Source organism: Notothenia rossii, assembly GCF_949606895.1.
Source record: "Notothenia rossii genome assembly, chromosome: 4".
NCBI classification, from domain to species: Eukaryota; Metazoa; Chordata; class Actinopteri; order Perciformes; family Nototheniidae; genus Notothenia; species Notothenia rossii.
Genome location: NC_136902.1, coordinates 46,733,058 through 46,752,597, shown reverse-complemented (window position 1 = coordinate 46,752,597; position 19,540 = coordinate 46,733,058). Strand labels below are relative to the sequence as shown.

Sequence of the window (19,540 nt, the reverse complement as noted above, 5' to 3'; positions counted from 1 at the left end):
TTGTTATTAGTAGAATTCATGTTATGATTCCTGTATGCTTTAAAACCTGTTTTTGAGGGCTTTACGAGGCCATTCAAGCAGCAACATTTTGCACGGACGGCAGGACTGGTGAAAAATGTGACATTCTGGAGTCCATGAGTTCAAAATTGCCAACATGCTCGCTAGCGCCACCTATATGTAAATCATTTTTTTTAAATGTACATAGCCGCACCGTTAGTCCCATGGACCTGACATTTTGCCCACTTATCCGGGTGGACCTGCTCTACATAAAGTCCTCTTGAACCCCTAAGCTCGGCCTACTTTTATTTTCTCTAAATTCGCATAATTTTAAAAACAGTGAAATATTATCAGAAATTTCACTTTTTTGTTTATCAACACCAATCTTAGTATACTGCATACTGTATGTCAGACACATTACAGTAGGATATGAGCATGTTCAGGTAATAATTATGGCCCCCATTAATGCAAACGTATTAGCGAAAAGGTGTGGCTTGGAAAGAAATGCTCATAACTCATCAACAATTTATCCATTCACCACAGATTTTGGTGGATAGGTTCAGTCTTTCATTTAGACTACAGGGGGCCCCAAAAACACTGCACATTTCTAACTCAAGAATATTTGTATAGACATACTCTGGGGGTGAGTATGAACTGAGATTCAAAGTGTCGCAATGAATGACGAATGTGGGCGTGGCCTATAACAACTTTTTGGATTGCGATGTGTTAAAATGAGCTAAGGACGCAAAACTTGGAACACACGTCACAGCCCACGAACTCTTCGCGACTGTACAAAAACATTGTGCGTTTTTGCTAAAACGGCTCAGTAGCGCCCCCTGTTGTGCGATAGTCACATAGAGTTTCTTCGAGCTACCCGAATTATGGTACAGATTTTCCTCATGGCATTGCGGACATTTTTCAAAATGTGCATTTTCAGCACATTTTCGGCGACTCCTCCGAGGGAAATGATCGGAAAAATTCCAATCCCGGACAAGTTCAGCCCATATCCAATGTGATGCTAAATTGCGAATGAATAGTCGATCTCTAAAATGGGGTGCTCGTAAGCTTACGGTGAATTGCCCACGACCTTTTCGGGAATGTAGAAAAAAAACATAATCTTTTGTTAAAACGGCTCAGTAGCCCCCCCTATTGTGTGGAAGTTACATATAGTTTCTCCGAACTTCACAAATCTTGGCAGAGACATTCCTCATGGAATTGCGGACATATTTCAAATTGCCTTCCATTAGCTCCGCCCCCCATAAAGTTGACCATTTTGAAAAAATTGCATTTTTCATGCATTTTCAGCACATTTTTGCGAGCTCCTCCAAGGGAAATTACCAGAAAAATTCCATTCCAGGACAAGTTCAGCCCATATCCAATGTGATACTAAATTACGAATAAAATAGTTGCTGGCTCAATCAGGGAGGTCGTAAACTAAGGGGGACTGTAACATTTTTGCAGATTAACATGTCACAAATTACTCCAAACTTCTCGCGTACAGTGTTTCTGATATTCACGAAACGCTGTATACACAATCCTCTTATGATTGCGGACATATTTCAAATTGCCTTCCATTTGCCCCGCCGAAATGACCGAAAAAATTCCATCAAAACAGCTCACAGGCTAGAATGTACCATTTAGATGTCAGATAAGCTACTCGGCCTTCCTCATCTCTCTCACACACACACACACACACACACACACACACACACACACACACACACACACACACACACACACACACACACACACACACACACACACACACACACACACACACACACACACACACACACATACATACATACATACATACATACATACATACATACACACACACACACACACACACACACACACACACACACACACACACACACAGACACACACACACGCACACACGATTTTGAGTGTTAGTCCAGCAGCTCCCTCTGCTGGCGGCACATGCAATTACAACAGACACATATACACTCCAAAACACACACTTACAGCTCTTAAAGCATATCATATATGTCAGGCTACAGCCCTTGTATATGTTATGATGTGAAGCACTATTTGGTTTCATGAAAAATATCAACTGTTTATTTGTAGATATCTACTAAAGCATACAAATAAAGTGTGTGAGGCCTGTCACTTATATTATTGAGTGATATATATTATACACACTGTTCTGCTTTCTGCACTGGCCTCAGCAGCTGTTCTCACTGTAGATGTCGGCTCACAGTTAAAGCAGTTGTATTAACAAAATACAGGACTGTCTCAGAAAATTAGAATATTGTGATAAAGTTCTTTATTTTCTGTAATGCAATTAAAAAAACAAAAATGTCATACATTCTGGATTCATTACAAATCAACTGAAATATTGCAAGCCTTTTATTATTTTAATATTGCTGATTATGGCATACAGCTTAAGAAAACTCAAATATCCTATCTCTAAATATTAGAATATCATGAAAAAGTATACTAGTAGGGTGTTCAACGAATCACTTGAATCGTCTAATTAACTCGAAACACCTGCAAGGGTTTCCTGAGCCTTGAAAAACACTCAGCTTGAGCCTTGAAAAACACTCAGCTTGATCACAAGTATGGGGAAGACTGCTGATCTGACTGCTGTCCAGAGGACCGTCATTGACACCCTCCATCAGGAGGGTAAGACACAAAAATAAATTTCTCAAAGAGCAAGCTGTTCACAGAGTGCAGTTTCAAAGCACATCCACAAAAAGTCTGTTGGAAGGGGGAAATGTGGCAGGAAACGCTGCACAACCAAGAGAGATGACCGCAGCCTTAACAGCATTGTGAAGAAGAGTCGCTTCCAGAATTTGGGGGAGCTTCAAAGACAGTGGACTGAAGCTGGAGTCCAGGTATCAAAAGTCACTGTTCACAGACGTGTCCGGGAAATGGGCTACAATAGCCGTATTCCCATGGTCAAGCCACTTCTGAACTCAAGACAACGGAAGAGGCGTCTGACTTGGGCTAAGGAAAAGAAGCACTGGACAGTTGCACAGTGGTCCAAAGTCCTCTTTTCAGATGAAAGCAAGTTTTGTATTTCATTTGGAAGTCAAGGCGCCAGAGTCTGGAGAAAGGCTGGAGAGGAGCAAAATCCAAGTTGCTTGAAATCCAGTGTGAAGTTCCCACAGTCAGCGATGGTTTGGGGAGCCATGTCAGCTGCTGGTGTTGGTCCACTGTGTTTCATCAAGCCCAGAGTAAATGCAGCTGTGTACCAAGAGATTTTAGAGCACTACATGCTTCCGTCTGCTGAAAAGCTCTATGGAGATGAGGAATTCATTTTCCAGCATGATCTGGCACCTGCCCACAGTGCCAAAACCACCAGTAACTGGTGTACTGACCATGGCATTACTGTCCTCGATTGGCCTGCAAATTCCCCTGACCTGAACCCCATAGAGAATATGTGGGGTATTGTGAAGAAGAAGCTGAAAGACACCAGACACAACAATGCTAATGAGCTAAAGGCCGCTATTGAAGCATCCTGGGCATCCATAACACCTCAGCAATGCCACAGGCTGATTGCCTCCATGCCACGCCGCATTGATGCAGTAATCCGTGCAAAAGGATTCCCAACCAAGTACTGAGTGCATTAATGGACATTTTCAAATGTTTGATTGTGTTTTGCTGTTATAAATCTTTTTTTTTTACTTGGTCTGAGGAACTATTCTAATTTTTTGAGATAGGATTTTTGAGTTTTCTTAAGCTGTATGCCATAATCAGCAATATTAAAATAATAAAAGGCTTGCAATATTTCAGTTGATTTGTAATGAATCCAGAATGTATGACATTTTTGTTTTTTTAATTGCATTACAGAAAATAAAGAACTTTATCACAATATTCTAATTTTCTGAGACAGTCCTGTACATAGCCTAATATCCAGAGGAGATGCGTTTAGTGGGTAAACAAACGGTAATGGTCGTCTTCTTGATGCCGGGACGACCGGCGACCCTCCCCGACGACCGGCGACCCTCCTTGACAGGCGTACGGACGCAAAGGCCCGCCCACAACTGGGTGCACGTCTGTGACCGCAGTTTTGATTATTATTTTTTTTAATTATTTCTTTGGTACTGTTTGGTTTTTCACTGAGTCTGTATAGACAAGTTTACGCGACAAACCACGGGTAGCGCCATAACCCTACACAAATGCACTTCATTTCCGCCGGAAGTCTTTTGCACAGCGTCTGTCGGTGTAAACCGGTGTAAACAGTCAGACGGGCACTGGTGTAAACACAGCGATTTCGATGCTAACAGTGATGCTAGCTTGGGAACACGATTCTACTTCTTTGACTGGAGATGGCGTTACTCTCCCCCACCCGAATTCAGTGCAAAACTGGGAGGATAACATGACGACGTGGCCCAGCATAACGTACAGCAAAATTTGCTCCTACTTCGTTCAATCCATGGCAATAGATGGAAAAGCAATGGACAGTCTGAAGGCCTCCGAGGCATATCAATATTTGCACAGCAACAAAGTTGGTTGTGTCATGTCATACAAACATGATCGTTTTGTTTATCTAAAAGCAAAGGTAGAGCCTAGCCAGTGTTTGAACAATGCGTGGCATAATGCTTGGGTGCTGGTAACTGAAGCTGGAGAAGTCAAAACTGCGGGATGTACGTGTGTTGCTGGACCAGGGAGATCTTGTTCCCACTCAGCTGCAATCCTGTGGAAGGTAACTAGATTATTTGACCATTGTAGCCTAGGCCTATGTCTTTTGTTGTTGGTATCCGAACTACATCATAGGCTACTTGGCTAGAGTGCAAAGTGTGTGTATGCCATGATGTATTATATCATATGACATGTTTGCAGTGAACCCATTATAATATCTATGCACTGTTTTTACTCTATCTCTCTAGGTAGAAAATGCTGTGAGACAGGGGAAAACCGGGCTTGCCTGCACAGACAGACAGAACCAGTGGAATGCTGGGTCTAAAAGAAATGCTGGTCAGAGGAAGATGAAGTATGTGCGCTTCAAACGACACAACAGGAAGGATCTCTACCAGCCGCCACCAACTTCACAGCCATCCTCTACCACTCCAGAACCGGCACAGGAGGTGACACTCTTTAGGACTCATGAAGAGTGGAGGAAGAACACACTTGCCTCACCAATGGCAGAACTTTTCAATTGCCCTGGGAATAGCCTCCTGCAGTTCTGCTTTAATGCTGATACCTCTTCCATCACCGAGCCAACACCATGTCCACACCTCTATCTCCTAACCCATGATGAGCACCACATACCACTGGCTTGTGTAAAATGCAGAACCTTCTATGATAAGTACATTAACATGTCCACAGCCCGGCTTGAGGAGATCGAGAAGGTTACAAAAGCACAGAGCAAAGAACAGGTCTGGCATGATGCGCGGAGAGTGCGCATCACAGCGAGCACAGCTAGAAAGGTGCCCATTCGCTCAACCACGGCGCCCGACAAGTTTTTGTCAGAACACTTACACCCATCCTTCCGTGGCAATGCTGCAACCCGTCAAGGAGCGGAGGGGGAGGAACTTGCAAGGGACTATTTGGAAACTCTGGGCAACAGCATTGAAACCAAAGGCTTAGTGGTGTGCGACAAGGATCCGTGGCTTGCAGCATCTCCCGATGGAGTGATAAACAAAGACATTCTGTTGGAGATCAAATCACCTGTGTTGGGAAACAAGTCACTTGCAGAATTTTTGGCAACAAAGAACTGTGAAATCACAACTGTGGCAAACGGAAATAGGATAGATTACCATATTGCCTGCAATGGTCCAAAAGGCTACTATATGCAGGTACAAATTGGGATGCACTGCACAGGGCTTCAGCACTCCAAGTTGGTGATCTGGAACAAAACTGAGCACCTAGAAATCGAAGTACCCTACGACCAAGACTTTGTCCAGGGGCATATCATAAGGCTGCACACATTCTACTTTGCCCACATGCTCCCGAAAATTGTTGACGATTTTGTTGAGGGAAGGTTACAGTTCTGCAGTAAATATCTCAGCATTTTAAAACCAAAATAAACTGCCTTATTTAGGTCATGCCCACAGGAGCCAACAGTTGTCTGTTGTTTACATAATGCACAATTTACATGATCTCTTTATGCTGTGCAATATATCATATGTGCCTGTACTGTTTGAGTGAAAATAAAGTTTGATGTAATTTAATTTCATTATTGCACTGTTATTGCATTATTGCATTTCATATGTTCCTTAGAGTGCTACAATTTCTTTTAACACAGTTCATCATTGATATTAAGCTCATACTGTACATAAATAACACTGAATTAATTAATTGTTTAGAGGAAACTAAAGAAATGGCTTCAACAAGAAAGATCACATGTTTAATCCTAACAGGTATTACAAATTAAAATATAAAAGCAGCCCACACAATTACATCACTATGAAAATATTCATATATAATATTAAAAAATACAATGCATGCAGTATTTGTTGTGTTTATCTGTATTTAATGAACAACATGGCTGGGTGCTGGGTGCTGGTTTGTGGTCGTAGCACTCTCTATCTAACCACTCGTTCAGGTGCTTTCTCGAGTGATTGCAACCAACTACCGCACACGTAGTTCCCGAACCACTTTTCTTCATGTTGTAATTGTTATATCCTCTTTGTCTCTGCGATATCAGTGCTTTGTCGGCACAACAGAGCTAGCTAGCAAAACAAACCCAGTCCGCCAAAACGGAAGTGCATTGCATCGAAGGGAGGAGTTCAGGATGTAGAGCGGAAACGGCTCAATAACTTGTGTATAGGATGTTGGATGTTTGTGCTTAAAATCCAATAAAAAAAATGGAATAAAAAAAAAAGAAGAAGATTGACAGGGTGCACAGGGCTCTGGACCGCCGAAGGAAAATTACCAAAGACACGTTATCATTAAACTGCACAACTCCGGTGACAAACAACGGATCCTTGCAGCGGCTAAGGAGAAAGGCGACCTCCACTACCAAGGAAACAAGGTCTACATTCGCCAGGATCTATCGGCACATGTGAGGGAGGCCAGACAACAGTTTAACGGGGCGTGCGGACAGCTTATCCAGAGAGGAAAAAGCTTCCAGATGCGCTACCCGGCCAGCCTATGCTTCGCTTTCAACGAAGAGGAGCGCACCTTCAAAACTACCATGGAGGCGAATGACTTTTTGAGCAAAAATGGACATAACTGAGTGCTAATTTTAAGTGCTAATTCCTTTACTACCAGAGTGATCTGGATCTCTCTTTGCTCTGAGCAGGATTACCACTGAACTCAGGTATTATTATTTGACATGTAATTGTTCCTAAGTTTTGAAATAACATGTTAAACACCTTGCTCTACCCATCATAATCATGTTGTTAGGTTAGCCCTATTTTACTCTAAACGGGATGTTTGATCTTGTGGATACAGCAAATCGGCCCTGGGCGGGAGGTTGTAGGGAATGATCATCAGCAGCGGGATGACGGCGGCCTCTTGGCTTCACTTGTCAACTGAAAAGTTGCCATCTGTTTTTATTTTTAAGGGGTTCTGTTTTATGTTGAGACTTGGTTCAACCTATTTGGGATGGACCTTCACTGACAGCTGCACTTGCCGTGTTGTTTACGTTATGCTTTGGTCCTTAAGTATTTGATTACTAAATATTTTGCTATCCTTTCATTTTTCTTTGTTATGTCAAAAACCATCTGTCATTTACATATTACTGATACTCCATCATAACATTTATGTCAATAAACGTAGTTTTCATATAGAGTGTAACCCAGCGTCCGGTTTTGGGCATGCTGGCTGCGCATCACTCTCATTCACCAATGGTAATGTTTAGATGGATTTAGGAACTCCCCCTCGATTATATTGGCTCTAACGGTTCAAAAGAGGCGTCAATCACCAAAATCGACCAATGGGTTCCAGAGATAAGGCAAATAAACCCAAATGACCCCAGAGGTGGGTTTTCTTTTCTAAACCTCTCTAAAAAAGGTCAAGTTTCACTTGTTTTGCATCAATCTTGATACAGGGTACTTATTATATGTTATAGTTTGGATTCCTAAAGCTTTTTGTCTACTATCCTATCATTCAAGGGTGGTTTTCACTTTGAAGAAATTGATTTTATTTTGGAAGGAAACTATAGTTTTTTTTTTTTTACTATGTTCAATCTGAATTTACTTTAAAATAAAACATCTATATTGATTTTGAGTTTTCTACATCCAACTCAAAGGTGTATCATTGCTTTGAGAAAAAAGATTATTAATTTACCCCTTTTAGAAGTGAAGATATAGTCATTTGTTCTGGGCATGTCATTTTGGAGCCTGAGACCTGAAAAACAGGCTTGGGGTTTAACAGGTTAACCTCCCTTGCAATGAAGCAGAGAAGTTCATCTTGGAGCGCCAAAATTCTAAGCATTTTATCTCGTCATTTTATTCACTCCTTGGTACGAACTGCCGAATATTTCCCGTAAATGGGAGAAAGATTTGGGTACTGAATATATTGCATATGATTGACTGGAAAGCTAAGTAACATCAACTATGGATGACGCTTGAGGCTTCTGTTGACTGATTACCCTGAAAATCGGACTGAAAATAATATTCCTCATAGTTTTGTATCTATTGATTGATAATCGAGCATGTAAATGTGTATACATATATTTTATTTATCATTTCTGGTCCATCTATATTATTGTGATTAAGTAAATGAGGATTATTATTATTATAATCCTATTATATAAAGAGTATTTTTTTTTAAAAGAAGAAGAAAAGTCAACTGTTTAATGGTGTGTTCACACTGCAAGAAAAAAAAACGTTTATTCTTGTTCAAAGTCCTTTGGAAGAGTTAAATAAAACAGGTTTGACAGGGACACGGGAATTCCACATCATTTTTAAACTCTCCGCCGACTTCACATTAGAAATGACAAAAAATAATTGATCCAAATTGAATTTATAATACAAGCATTATTAGTTATTTGACAAAGAATGAATTCAGACTTTTTACAAACTGGCTTCACAGCTACTTACCAACAACAGGAGCTGCTCCTCAGCGTGAAGTAGACTAGATTTCAGGCACCATTAACAAATAGTTTAAAAAAGGGAGGGAGGGAGATGGAGTTGGAGTATTGGTTTGGGCTTAATGATTGGTGAGTTGAAGGTTTGATTAACAATTTCATATGTTATTGAGAGATGGCGTCTTCGTCACGGGTGGGATTTAAGTCCACTACAGTCGTCCCTCGAATGGATACTCCTCCCATCCCTTCAGTTGATGATGAAGGTTGGGAGTTTTTACCATCGCCTCCACCTAGGAGACAACCAGGTGGAGGCAAATTATTAGAAATAGATGAAACAAAAATAAGTCACATCTATTTCCCTGCTTTTCCACCACTTACCCTGCCCTGCAGAGGAGAAGAATGGAGGAACAGTGAGTGTGTTAGCTCCCCCTCCGTTGGTTTGGGAGCAGACGTTGGCATGTCGTGGTGTTGCTTTCTGTTTGTAGTGGTTACTGTGCAGCTTGTACTTCATTAGGAGGATGAAGATGAAGACAAGGACAGAGGCCACGATGATGCCTCCAATGATTATAATCATGGTACCGCCAAGGAACTGAAGAAAGATAAAGACATAAGGACAGTAAGCCTGGTTTGCATTTATGATTCTAAAGCGCTACTTTTTGCTTTGAGTCCGACCAAGTGAGATGATTCATCAACATCACAATGAAAACTGTTCAATTAACTCTATATAAATAAACTGTGCGACATAACAGCAAGGGGACTAGTTTGCAGGCATGTATATAAGTAGTAGCTTGATACTTAATGGAACTTGAAATGAAATTGTTTTGTCAACCAGCTGATTACAAATATTTTTTTTTATATAGCAATTATTGAATAAGTTCTATAAGTTCACAACCCTTCAACAGCTTCAATTTTGCTGTTAACTTGTCCCATAACATTATGGTTAGAAAAATGTTGACCTTCCACAATAAGGTGTAAGGATTTTATTCAAATAAATGCTGTCATGATACAGCAAAGGTTAAATTCATATTAACCGATAGATGCAAAAATATTAATTAACTATAAAAATACGGACTTGTACATGCTTTTATTTTTCTACATAATACTGTATCTGCTATGGTCTGCAATTTCATAATTATTTAGAAAATATTTGGGAGACACTAGAAAGAAATGCAACATCATAATGTCCCACAAGCCATCAAACTCCTTAATCCATGATGGCTAGGACGCAATGTTTACCCAGCTAGTCTGGCATGTAAACATATTCTAGTAGAACCAAAAGATACCAACATATTACCCTAAATATTACTTTCCTCGTTGTTAAAGCATATAGTAAGTCTGTTTGCATGTACAGTGGGGCAAAAAAGTATTTAGTCAGCCACCAATTGTGCAAGTTCTCCCACTTAAAAAGATGAGAGAGGCCTGTAATTTTCATCCTAGGTATACCTCAACTATGAGAGACAAAATGAGAAAAAAAAACAATCCTGAAAATCACATTCTCTGATTTTTAAAGAATTTATTTGCAAATTATGGTGGAAAATAAGTATTTGGTCAATAACAAACGTTCATCTCAATACTTTGTTATATACCCTTTGTTGGCAATGACAGAGGTCAAACGCTTTCTGTAAGTCTTCACAAGGTTTTCACACACTGTTGCTGGTATTTTGGCCCATTCCTCCATGCAGATCTCCTCTAGAGCAGTGATGTTTTGGGGGCTGTCGCTGGGCAACACGGACTTTCAACTCCCTCCAAAGATTTTCTATGGGGTTGAGATCTGGAGACTGGCTAGGCCACTCCAGGACCTTGAAATGCTTCTTACGAAGCCACTCCTTCGTTGCCCGTGCAGTGTGTTTGGGATCATTGTCATGCTGAAAGATCCAGCCACGTTTCATCTTCAATGCCCTTGCTGATGGAAGGAGGTTGTCACTCAAGATCTCACGATACATGGCCCCATTCATTATTTCCTTTACACGGATCAGTCGTCCTGGTCCCTTTGCAGAAAAACAGCCCCAAAGCATGATGTTTCCACCCCCATGTTTCACAGTAGGTATGGTGTTCTTTGGATGCAACTCAGCATTTTTTCTCCTCCAAACACGTCTAGTTGAGTTTTTACCAAAAAGTTCTATTTTGGTTTCATCTGACCATAGGACATTCTCCCAATCCTCTTCTGGATCATCTAAATGCTCTCTAGCAAACTTCAGACGGGCCTGGACATGTACTGGCTTAAGCAGGGGGACACGTCTGGCACTGCAGGATTTGAGTCCCTGGCGGCGTAGTGTGTTACTGATGGTAGCCTTTGTTACTTTGGTCCCAGCTCTCTGCAGGTCATTGACTAGGTCCCCCCGTGTGGTTCTGGGATTTTTGCTTACCGTTCTTGTGATCATTTTGACCCCACGGGGTGAGATCTTGCGTGGAGCCCCAGATCGAGGGAGATTATCAGTGGTCTTGTATGTCTTCCATTTCCTAATAATTGCTCCCACAGTTGATTTCTTCACACCAAGCTGCTTACCTATTGCAGATTCAGTCTCCCCAGCCTGGTGCAGGTCTGCAATTTTGTTTCTGGTGTCCTTTGACAGCTCTTTGGTCTTGGCCATAGTGGAGTTTGGAGTGTGACTGTTTGAGGTTGTGGACAGGTGTCTTTTATACTGGTAACGAGTTCAAACAGGTGCCATTAATACAGTTAACAAGTGGAGGACAGAGGAGGCTCTTAAAGAAGAAGTTACAGGTCTGTGAGAGCCAGAAATCTTGTTTGTTTGTAGGTGACCAAATACTTATTTTCCACCATCATTTGCAAATAAATTCTTTAAAAATCAGAGAATGTGATTTTCTGGATTTCTTTTCTTCTAATTTTGTCTCTCATAGTTGAGGTATACCTAGGATGAAAATTACAGGCCTCTCTCATCTTTTTAAGTGGGAGAACTTGCACAATTGGTGGCTGACTAAATACTTTTTTGCCCCACTGTATGTCCTCTCTTTCTGTGTGCATTTGGATCTTTAACTGCATGCATTCATCTCCCAATAACTAACTCGCCATTCTAATAATACCGGAAGTGAGGGACCGCTGGCAAGTTGCTGCTGCGCCTCCTCTGTTGTCTGTCGATTGTTTCGTGTTGTTTTATCTCGATCTGTTGAATGTTGTCTTGTGCAACTGGACTCCAAACCCGTCTGTTACAAACTTGTCTGTCCCATCTAAAACTGACAATTAATTTAGCCGTTTAACAGTCTGTACACACGCTAGTGCTACTGTGCTGTCACTCGGTAGCTTGAAGCTAGCCGTGCCGGTACACGGCTCACCGTACTGGACTACTTGGGCCCCTTTGTGCTGTGCTCTCTTTGACCAAATAAGCCTGATCTGGTGTGCCCTGCAAAGCACACCTGTTCGGATCTGTCCGCTGCCATTCTGCCAGCTCTCCTTGGTGCACATCTCCACCTGTGGATTGCTGCCAACACGGAGGCCGCCCCACAGCCACCACCAGCTAACCTGTCACTCATCCCCAGCGCCGTACGTCTGGTTGCTCCGCCTCGAGAGAAAACCTGCGGCTAAAACCAACACGACTGCTCCTCCGCCTCAGCAGTGTAGGTTTTGTCGCTTCACTTTATCCATTTGGATCATCAAACCGCTGGATGTTTTTGTTTTTTCACTCTCATCATGTCGATTATTAAACTGCTCATATGGTGCGCTCACGGTCACAAGTGCGTCTCTATCGCTGCGTTATTCTGCAACGGAGCTGCTACGTCTCCGGTCTTACTCCAGGACCCCTCCAGCTCTGCTTGTCAAACACTCTAGTATTCTCAAACGACCAAGATACACTCACTGTGGATCTGGACGAAACTTTGAGTACACAAAACACAACAATAAACAAAACAATCCGCTCTTTCTGGTCCACTGAGCCACGCCCCCCTCGCACTACCCGTGCTGTCAATCACAGTGTGTTATCCCCCCTGTCTAAAGCATCCACATACGCACAACGTACCTGAAACTGAAACTATGTCTGTTTAACATAAGATCCCTCACCAATAAGGCCCTGCTGGTTTCTGACTTCATTATGGACAAAAAGCTTGATTTTTTTTATGCCTCACTGAGACCTGGCAACAGTCTGATGACTTCTCCCAACTTAATGCAGCTGTCCCTCTGGGTTACGCTTTTATTAGTAAACCCCGCGCCATTGGGAGGGGGGGGGCTTGCTGTGTTGCACCGTGAAAACATTCAAGTAATTGCTGTCACTATCCCCCCATCACTCCTCTTTTGAATGCTTGGCTGTAAAACTCACTGGCCCCAAACCCATCATCATTATTTCCATCTACAGACCACCAAAGCCTTCTGCTGTTTTTCTCACTGAATTGTCATCACTACTAACATGTGTATGTGCAATGTCCCCTACTGTTATCCTCTTAGGCGTCTTTAACGTCCACATTGACGACCCATCCAATGTTTTTGCAAATTATCTCACAACATGTCAACCTCCGAACACATAACAAGGGTCACATACTGGACTTACTCTGCTGCACTGGCATCACTCCCATTAACTTTGCTGTCATTGAATTCCCCATTTCTGACCATAAAACTGTAATTTTGTATATCCATGCCCCCCTTTCCAAAGCCAAAGAACACCTCTGGAATTTTACCCCCCACCCTCAAACTGGCCGCAATCACTCCCATCCTCAAAAAACCTGGTACTGACCCAGCCAATCTAAACCACTAAAGGCCCATCTCCAACCTACCCTTCATTTCCAAGAGCCTTGAGAGGTTTGTTGCCGCATAGCTTCAGTCCCATCTTGACATAAGCAACCTCCATGAACCCTTTCAATCTGATTCCCGCCAAAAACACAGTACTGAAACAGCCCTGGTTCAAATCACCAACGACCTCCTCCGTGCAGCTGACTCCGGACTTCTCACTATCCTCATCCTCCTTGACCTCAGCGCTGCATTCGATACCATCTCTCACCCACTACTCCTGGACCGCCTGGCTGGCATTGGGATCACTGGTGTTGCACTCTCCTGTTTCACATAATACCTCACTGACAGACAACAGTTTGTACAACTCGGTAATCACAAGTCAGGGTGTTCTATTTCACTGGGTGTCCCCCAGGTGTCAGTACTGGGTCCACTCCTATTCATCGTATATCTCTTCCCCCTTTGCACAATCGTCCGTCACTATGAGGTTAATTTTCACTGCTACGCCGATGGCACACAAGCCTACATTTCCTCCAAACCCACCACCTGCCTTGAGGACATCAGGAGCTGGATGAGCATGAATTTCCTGAAGCTTAATAGTAGCAAAACTGAGGCCCTGCTCATCGGCTCTAAATCCACCCTCACCAAGTCACAAAACACCCCAGCACAAAATATCATCATCGCCATACCATTCTCTGCCCAAGGGAAAAGCCTCGGTGTCATTCTGAACGGCTCCCTCTCATTCGCACCACGCATTAAAAACATCACCCGCACTGCCTTCTTCCATCTTCGGAACATCTCCAGGCTCCGCTCATCTCTGTCCCAACCCAGCACTGAAATCCTGGTCCACTCATTCGTCACATCCCGGATTGATTACTGCAATGCACTTCTGACTGGCCTTCCCATCAAACTCCTCAATAGACTGCAAATAATCCAGAACTCTGCTGCCCGGATCATCACCCGCACCAACTCATCTGACCACATCACCCCCATTCTCACTCAACTACACTGGCTTCCTGTACGCTACCGTATTGAATACAACAACCTTCTACTCACATATAAAGCTCTCCACAACCTAGCCCCTAGCTCCTTCAGGAGTACACCCCCTCCCGCACCCTCCGCTCTTCCTCCGTAGGACTTCTCACCATCCCAAGATCTCGCCTCAAAACCATGGGTGCTCGAGCTTTCAGCTGCTCGGCTACAAGACTCTGGAACTCCCTGCCACTACATATCTGACAGTCTGATTCCATAACAACATTCAAAAACCAACTCAAAACCCACCTGTTTACTGGCATTATCATTATAAACTGTACCCTGTGTCTTTTTGTAGTCCATTTCCTGTTTGTCTTGTTTTACCCCGGCTGACATTTCAATAAATCCACTGTTTTAATATGTAAAACTGTTTCCCTATATTACCCTATGCCCTGTAAGGTGTCCTTGGGTGCTATGAAAGGCGCCCCCAAATAAAATGTATTATTATTATTATTAGGGCCCGAACACGGAGCACTAGGACCCAACGGCGTCCTAGCACAAAGTGCGAGGAACCTATTGTTATTGTCGGTATTATTAGGGCCCGAGCACGGAGCGCTAGGACCCAACGGCGTCCTAGCACGAAGAACCTATCGTAGGAATTCTACTTCTTCTTCCATTTTTTTAATCCTTGTTTTCAGGCCTTTAGGATTCTTCAAAAGTTGTATAATTTTGCACAGATTACAGGAGAGGTGAAAAGTTTGACATTCTGGAGGCAATGGGTTCAAATTATTCAACATGTTTGCTAGCGCCACCTATGAAAATCTCATTTCCGAATACATTTACAAAGTCGCACATATCCGGGTGGACGTGTTCTACACATTTTTATTTTGGACTATAGAGGGCGCCAAAAACACCACCAATTTATAACTCAAGAACGGATGGACGAATTCTTTTTTTTCTTTTTAGACATATTCAAGGGTTGACTACAAACTAGGGGTTTCACCAACTAATCGACTAGTCGACTAGTCGACTACCTTTACCACTAGTCGGCGCTGTAGGCCCTAGTCGACTAGTCGTGGAAAAAAATGGAGGTAAACTAGGTGCTGCAAAATGCTACAAAACACGTCCGACATTCTTATGTATGGCAGTACTTTAACGAAGATGTAACCAACTCCACAGTGAAGTGTCAGTTGTGTACAGCTGTACTGAAGTACAATACAAATGCATCTGCTATGCGCAACCATCTGAAGATGAAGCACCCGCTGCCGACAGCTAGCACTAGCAGTAATGCTAGCACCAGTGAGCAACGGACCGGCGTCAGCACTGAACAGAGGCAAACAAACAGCAAGAAAACACGGGTCAACAGTGATGCGGATGATGAGCTACGGGATTACTGCCAGCGGACACCGCATATCCCCACAATGGATAATCCACTGGAGTGGTGGGCAGAAAACGTGCACCGCTTCCCCCGCTTTCGAGGAGCTACCTGGCTATTCCAGCCACAAGCACCCTGAGTGAGAGGGTTTTTTCCCTGGCAGGCAACACTGTCACCCGAAAGCGGTCAAGCCTCCTTCCCTCACATGTCGATGCATTGGTGTTCAAACCAAAAATATGGAAAGGTGGACGTTATCGTGGAGGACAGCGAAGTGTTGCGCAATGCGCTGTTGCGCACTGGATTTACGTGGCATTTATGTAAACAAGAGTTTTTTGCTGTCGATTTTGGTGAGTCCAGTGTTTGTTATTTACTCAGCCATGTAACACAAATTAAAATGCAGTGTTTAATGTTACTGTATGAGTTCCAATAGAAAATACAGTTGTAAACCTCTCTTTGTGTGTCTCTATTATGACGTAACGACTAGTCGACTAGTCGACTACCATTTTGAAAAACTAGTCGACTAGTAAATATTGGTAGTTGTGAAACCCCTACTACAAACTGACATTTAAAGTGTCGAGAAAAATGCAGAATGTCGGCATGGCCTATACATTTTTTTCGAATTGCGATAGCATAAAATGAGCTTTGAACGCAAAACTTGGGACACACATCAGAGCCCACGACTTTTTCGAGAATGTAAAAAAAAAAAAAACTGAAAAAAAAAACTGCTCACTAGCGCCCCCTATTGTGTGGTAGTCACATATAGTTTCTCAGAAGTTCACCAATTTTGGCACAGACATTCCTCGTGGAGCTGCGGACATATTTGTAAACAGCTTCAATTAGCCCCGCCCCCCAGAAAGTCGGCCATTTTGAAAAAATTGCGTTTTTCATGCATTTTAAGGACATTTTTGCAAACTCTTCCTAGGGGAATGATCGGAAAAAATCCAATCCAGGATAAGTTCAGCCCCTATCCAATATGATGCTAAATTGCGATGAACATTTTTGATAGCTCAATCGTGGAGGTCGTAAGGTAACAACGAATACACCATTTTTGACGATTTACATGTCACAAATTACTCCAAATTACTCCAAACTACTTACGCATATAGTTTTTCCAATATTCACGAAACGCTGTATACACATTGCTCTTATAAATCTTGACATATTTCAAATTTTCTTCCATTAAATATGTGCGTTTTTCATGCATTTTACGCACATTTTTGCAAACTCCTCCTAGGGAAATGTTCGGACCAATTCAAATCCAGGACAAGTTAAGCGCATATCCAATGTCATGCTACATTGAGAAGGAATAGTCCTTGGCTCAAACGGGGAGCTCGTAGGCTAACGGAGAATGTATAATTGTTGACCTTTTATATGTCAGATAAGCTACTGAGCCCTGCCTGTCTGCCTGGCACATCAACTCTCTCTCACACACACACACACACACACACACACACACACACACACACACACACACACACACACACACACACACACACACACACACACACACACACACACACACACACACACACACACACACACACACACACACACACACACACACACACATAAACACACACACACTCACCTACTGTTAGTCCAACAATGCCCTTTGCTGGCGGCATATTCATTACAACAGACACACTCCCTAACCCTAACCCTACTGTTTATTTGTAGATATCTCCAAAAGCCTACAAATAAAGTGTGAAATGTAGGCCTGTTACATATACTATTGAGCGATATATATTATACACACTGTTCTGCTTTCTGTACTAACCTTAGCAGCTGTTCTCACTAAACATTGCGTCACAATGAAAGCAGTTGTATTAAAAAAGTAAATAGCCTAACATCCTGGGGAGATGTGATTAGTGAGTAAACAAACGGTAAAGGGCAGGAAGTCTGATGCACGTTTGATCATCTTAAATAACTTATAATCACAACGGGAACAGTTTGCAGAGCTGTCTTTCGTTGAGATAAGTCCAGCCATGCGTCATGCCTCTTTTAAACATCACTGTTGGCTGAAATCGTCTCCGGAGAATACTTCAGTGTACCCTCGGTTATAGCTCCTCCAGAGAGACTCCTCTCTCCTTTCTCCTCTAAATCAATGTATCCTTGGTTACGGCTCCTCCAGACAGCCTCCTTGATAATCAATCCTCGACGAGCCTTTTGAGAAATGTGTTTTCCTTCGAGACGGCGCGCCGACATCCGTATCCGGGTCGCTGCCGGAGGACCTGGGAGTCTGGGAAGCGAAAATTATAGAAATGAGAAACGGCTCATTTCCCAGGACTCGCGCACTTCTGCTTGACGCCGGGATGACCGGCTGCCCTCCCCGACAGGCGCACGGACGCGAGGGCCCGCTCATCACTGCGCACACATGTGCGACCGCAGTTTTAATTATTATTATTATTAATAATGTTTTTTTCTTTTTCTTTGCAGGTTGTCATGTTTAATAATTGAATCTGGATCACGATTTTTCATTTTGTTATGTTGTTTATTCTGTACACAACCACTATGGCAGTGGTTTTCAAACTGTGGGGACCCTGGTGGGTCGTGGGGGTACTGCAGGGGGGGCGCGGGAAGAAATTGTAAACAAACACTGCTCGAAAATATCTCATTGGTCAGAGAGCTGTGGGCATACTGCTGCCTTTTGCAACATCCTACTTGTGTGAGATAAGCTGTTCTGCTGTTGCTGCCATCAAAACGAAATACAGATCAAAGCTGAACATTGAAAATGAACTGAGAGTGGCATTCTCAAAACAATAGCCCCAGTTTGAGAAGATCTGCAAGGGAAAGCAAGCACACTCAAGTCATTGATGTGGAATAGGAATGGTATAGTGATGTGATCGTTTGCAACCTGCAGTATAAATAGTAGTTAAGTGTTCAATCATATATTTTCCTTAAATAAATTCAAATTTAAAAATCCACTACTCAGGGAAGAAGGCCTACTAGTTTTAATTAGGCCAAATTAATTCACAGTATCTATTACAAACACTTTTGTTCATGTGTAATCCATAATAAAATATAGAATTATAGTTGGATCTTTGTATCTTCTTATTATTAGCAGAGAAAATGTAATGTTTTCACAACAATTAATCCTACCAATATAGATGGGAACCGGGTTGGGGGGGGCCCGAAAATATTTCCAATTACCCAAGGGGGGCCCGACTGAAAAAGTTTGGGAACCACTGCACTATGGCACTGCATACATATTGTCTGTCACGGGAAAATATTCCTAAAGTACCTTACATTTCCTCCTGTAATAACAACTGTTTCTTCTAAGGAGTCTTTCCTTGTCTGCAGCAATGGTCTTAGGGCATTAGGGTGTTGAATGCTGTTCTGGCTAAATAACGTTTGTTTTATTAGATGATGATGATGCAGGTATAACACACTTACCTGGTCTCTTATTGAGTGACAGCGTCCATACTCCGTCTCCGTAGTGAAGGACACGCAGCCCACCAACTTTGTTCCCGTCAGGGCGGTGATGCCATCATCGTAGACGGCCAAAACACATAGCTCATAGTCTCGCGATGACGCCAGGTCGCTCAGCAGGAAGTACTTGTGGTTGGCCGGGATCATC

At 42.7% G+C, this 19,540-nt stretch overlaps 1 protein-coding gene across 1 annotated transcript in view; it reads right to left on the bottom strand.

The window, feature by feature from the left end:
* Positions 1-5,444: 5,444 nt before the first annotated feature.
* LOC307035191 (leucine-rich repeat and fibronectin type III domain-containing protein 1-like protein) overlaps positions 5,445-19,540 on the bottom strand; it is a 429,933-nt gene continuing 415,837 nt past the window's right edge. Inside the window, exons 10-12 of the mRNA XM_079674257.1 lie at positions 19,357-19,540; positions 9,323-9,533; positions 5,445-9,234 (exon numbers count right to left, since the gene is read on the bottom strand). Coding sequence (XP_079530383.1) covers positions 9,110-9,234; positions 9,323-9,533; positions 19,357-19,540 — 520 coding nt within the window. The 3' untranslated portion in view covers positions 5,445-9,109. The remainder of the gene's footprint in view (positions 9,235-9,322; positions 9,534-19,356) is intronic.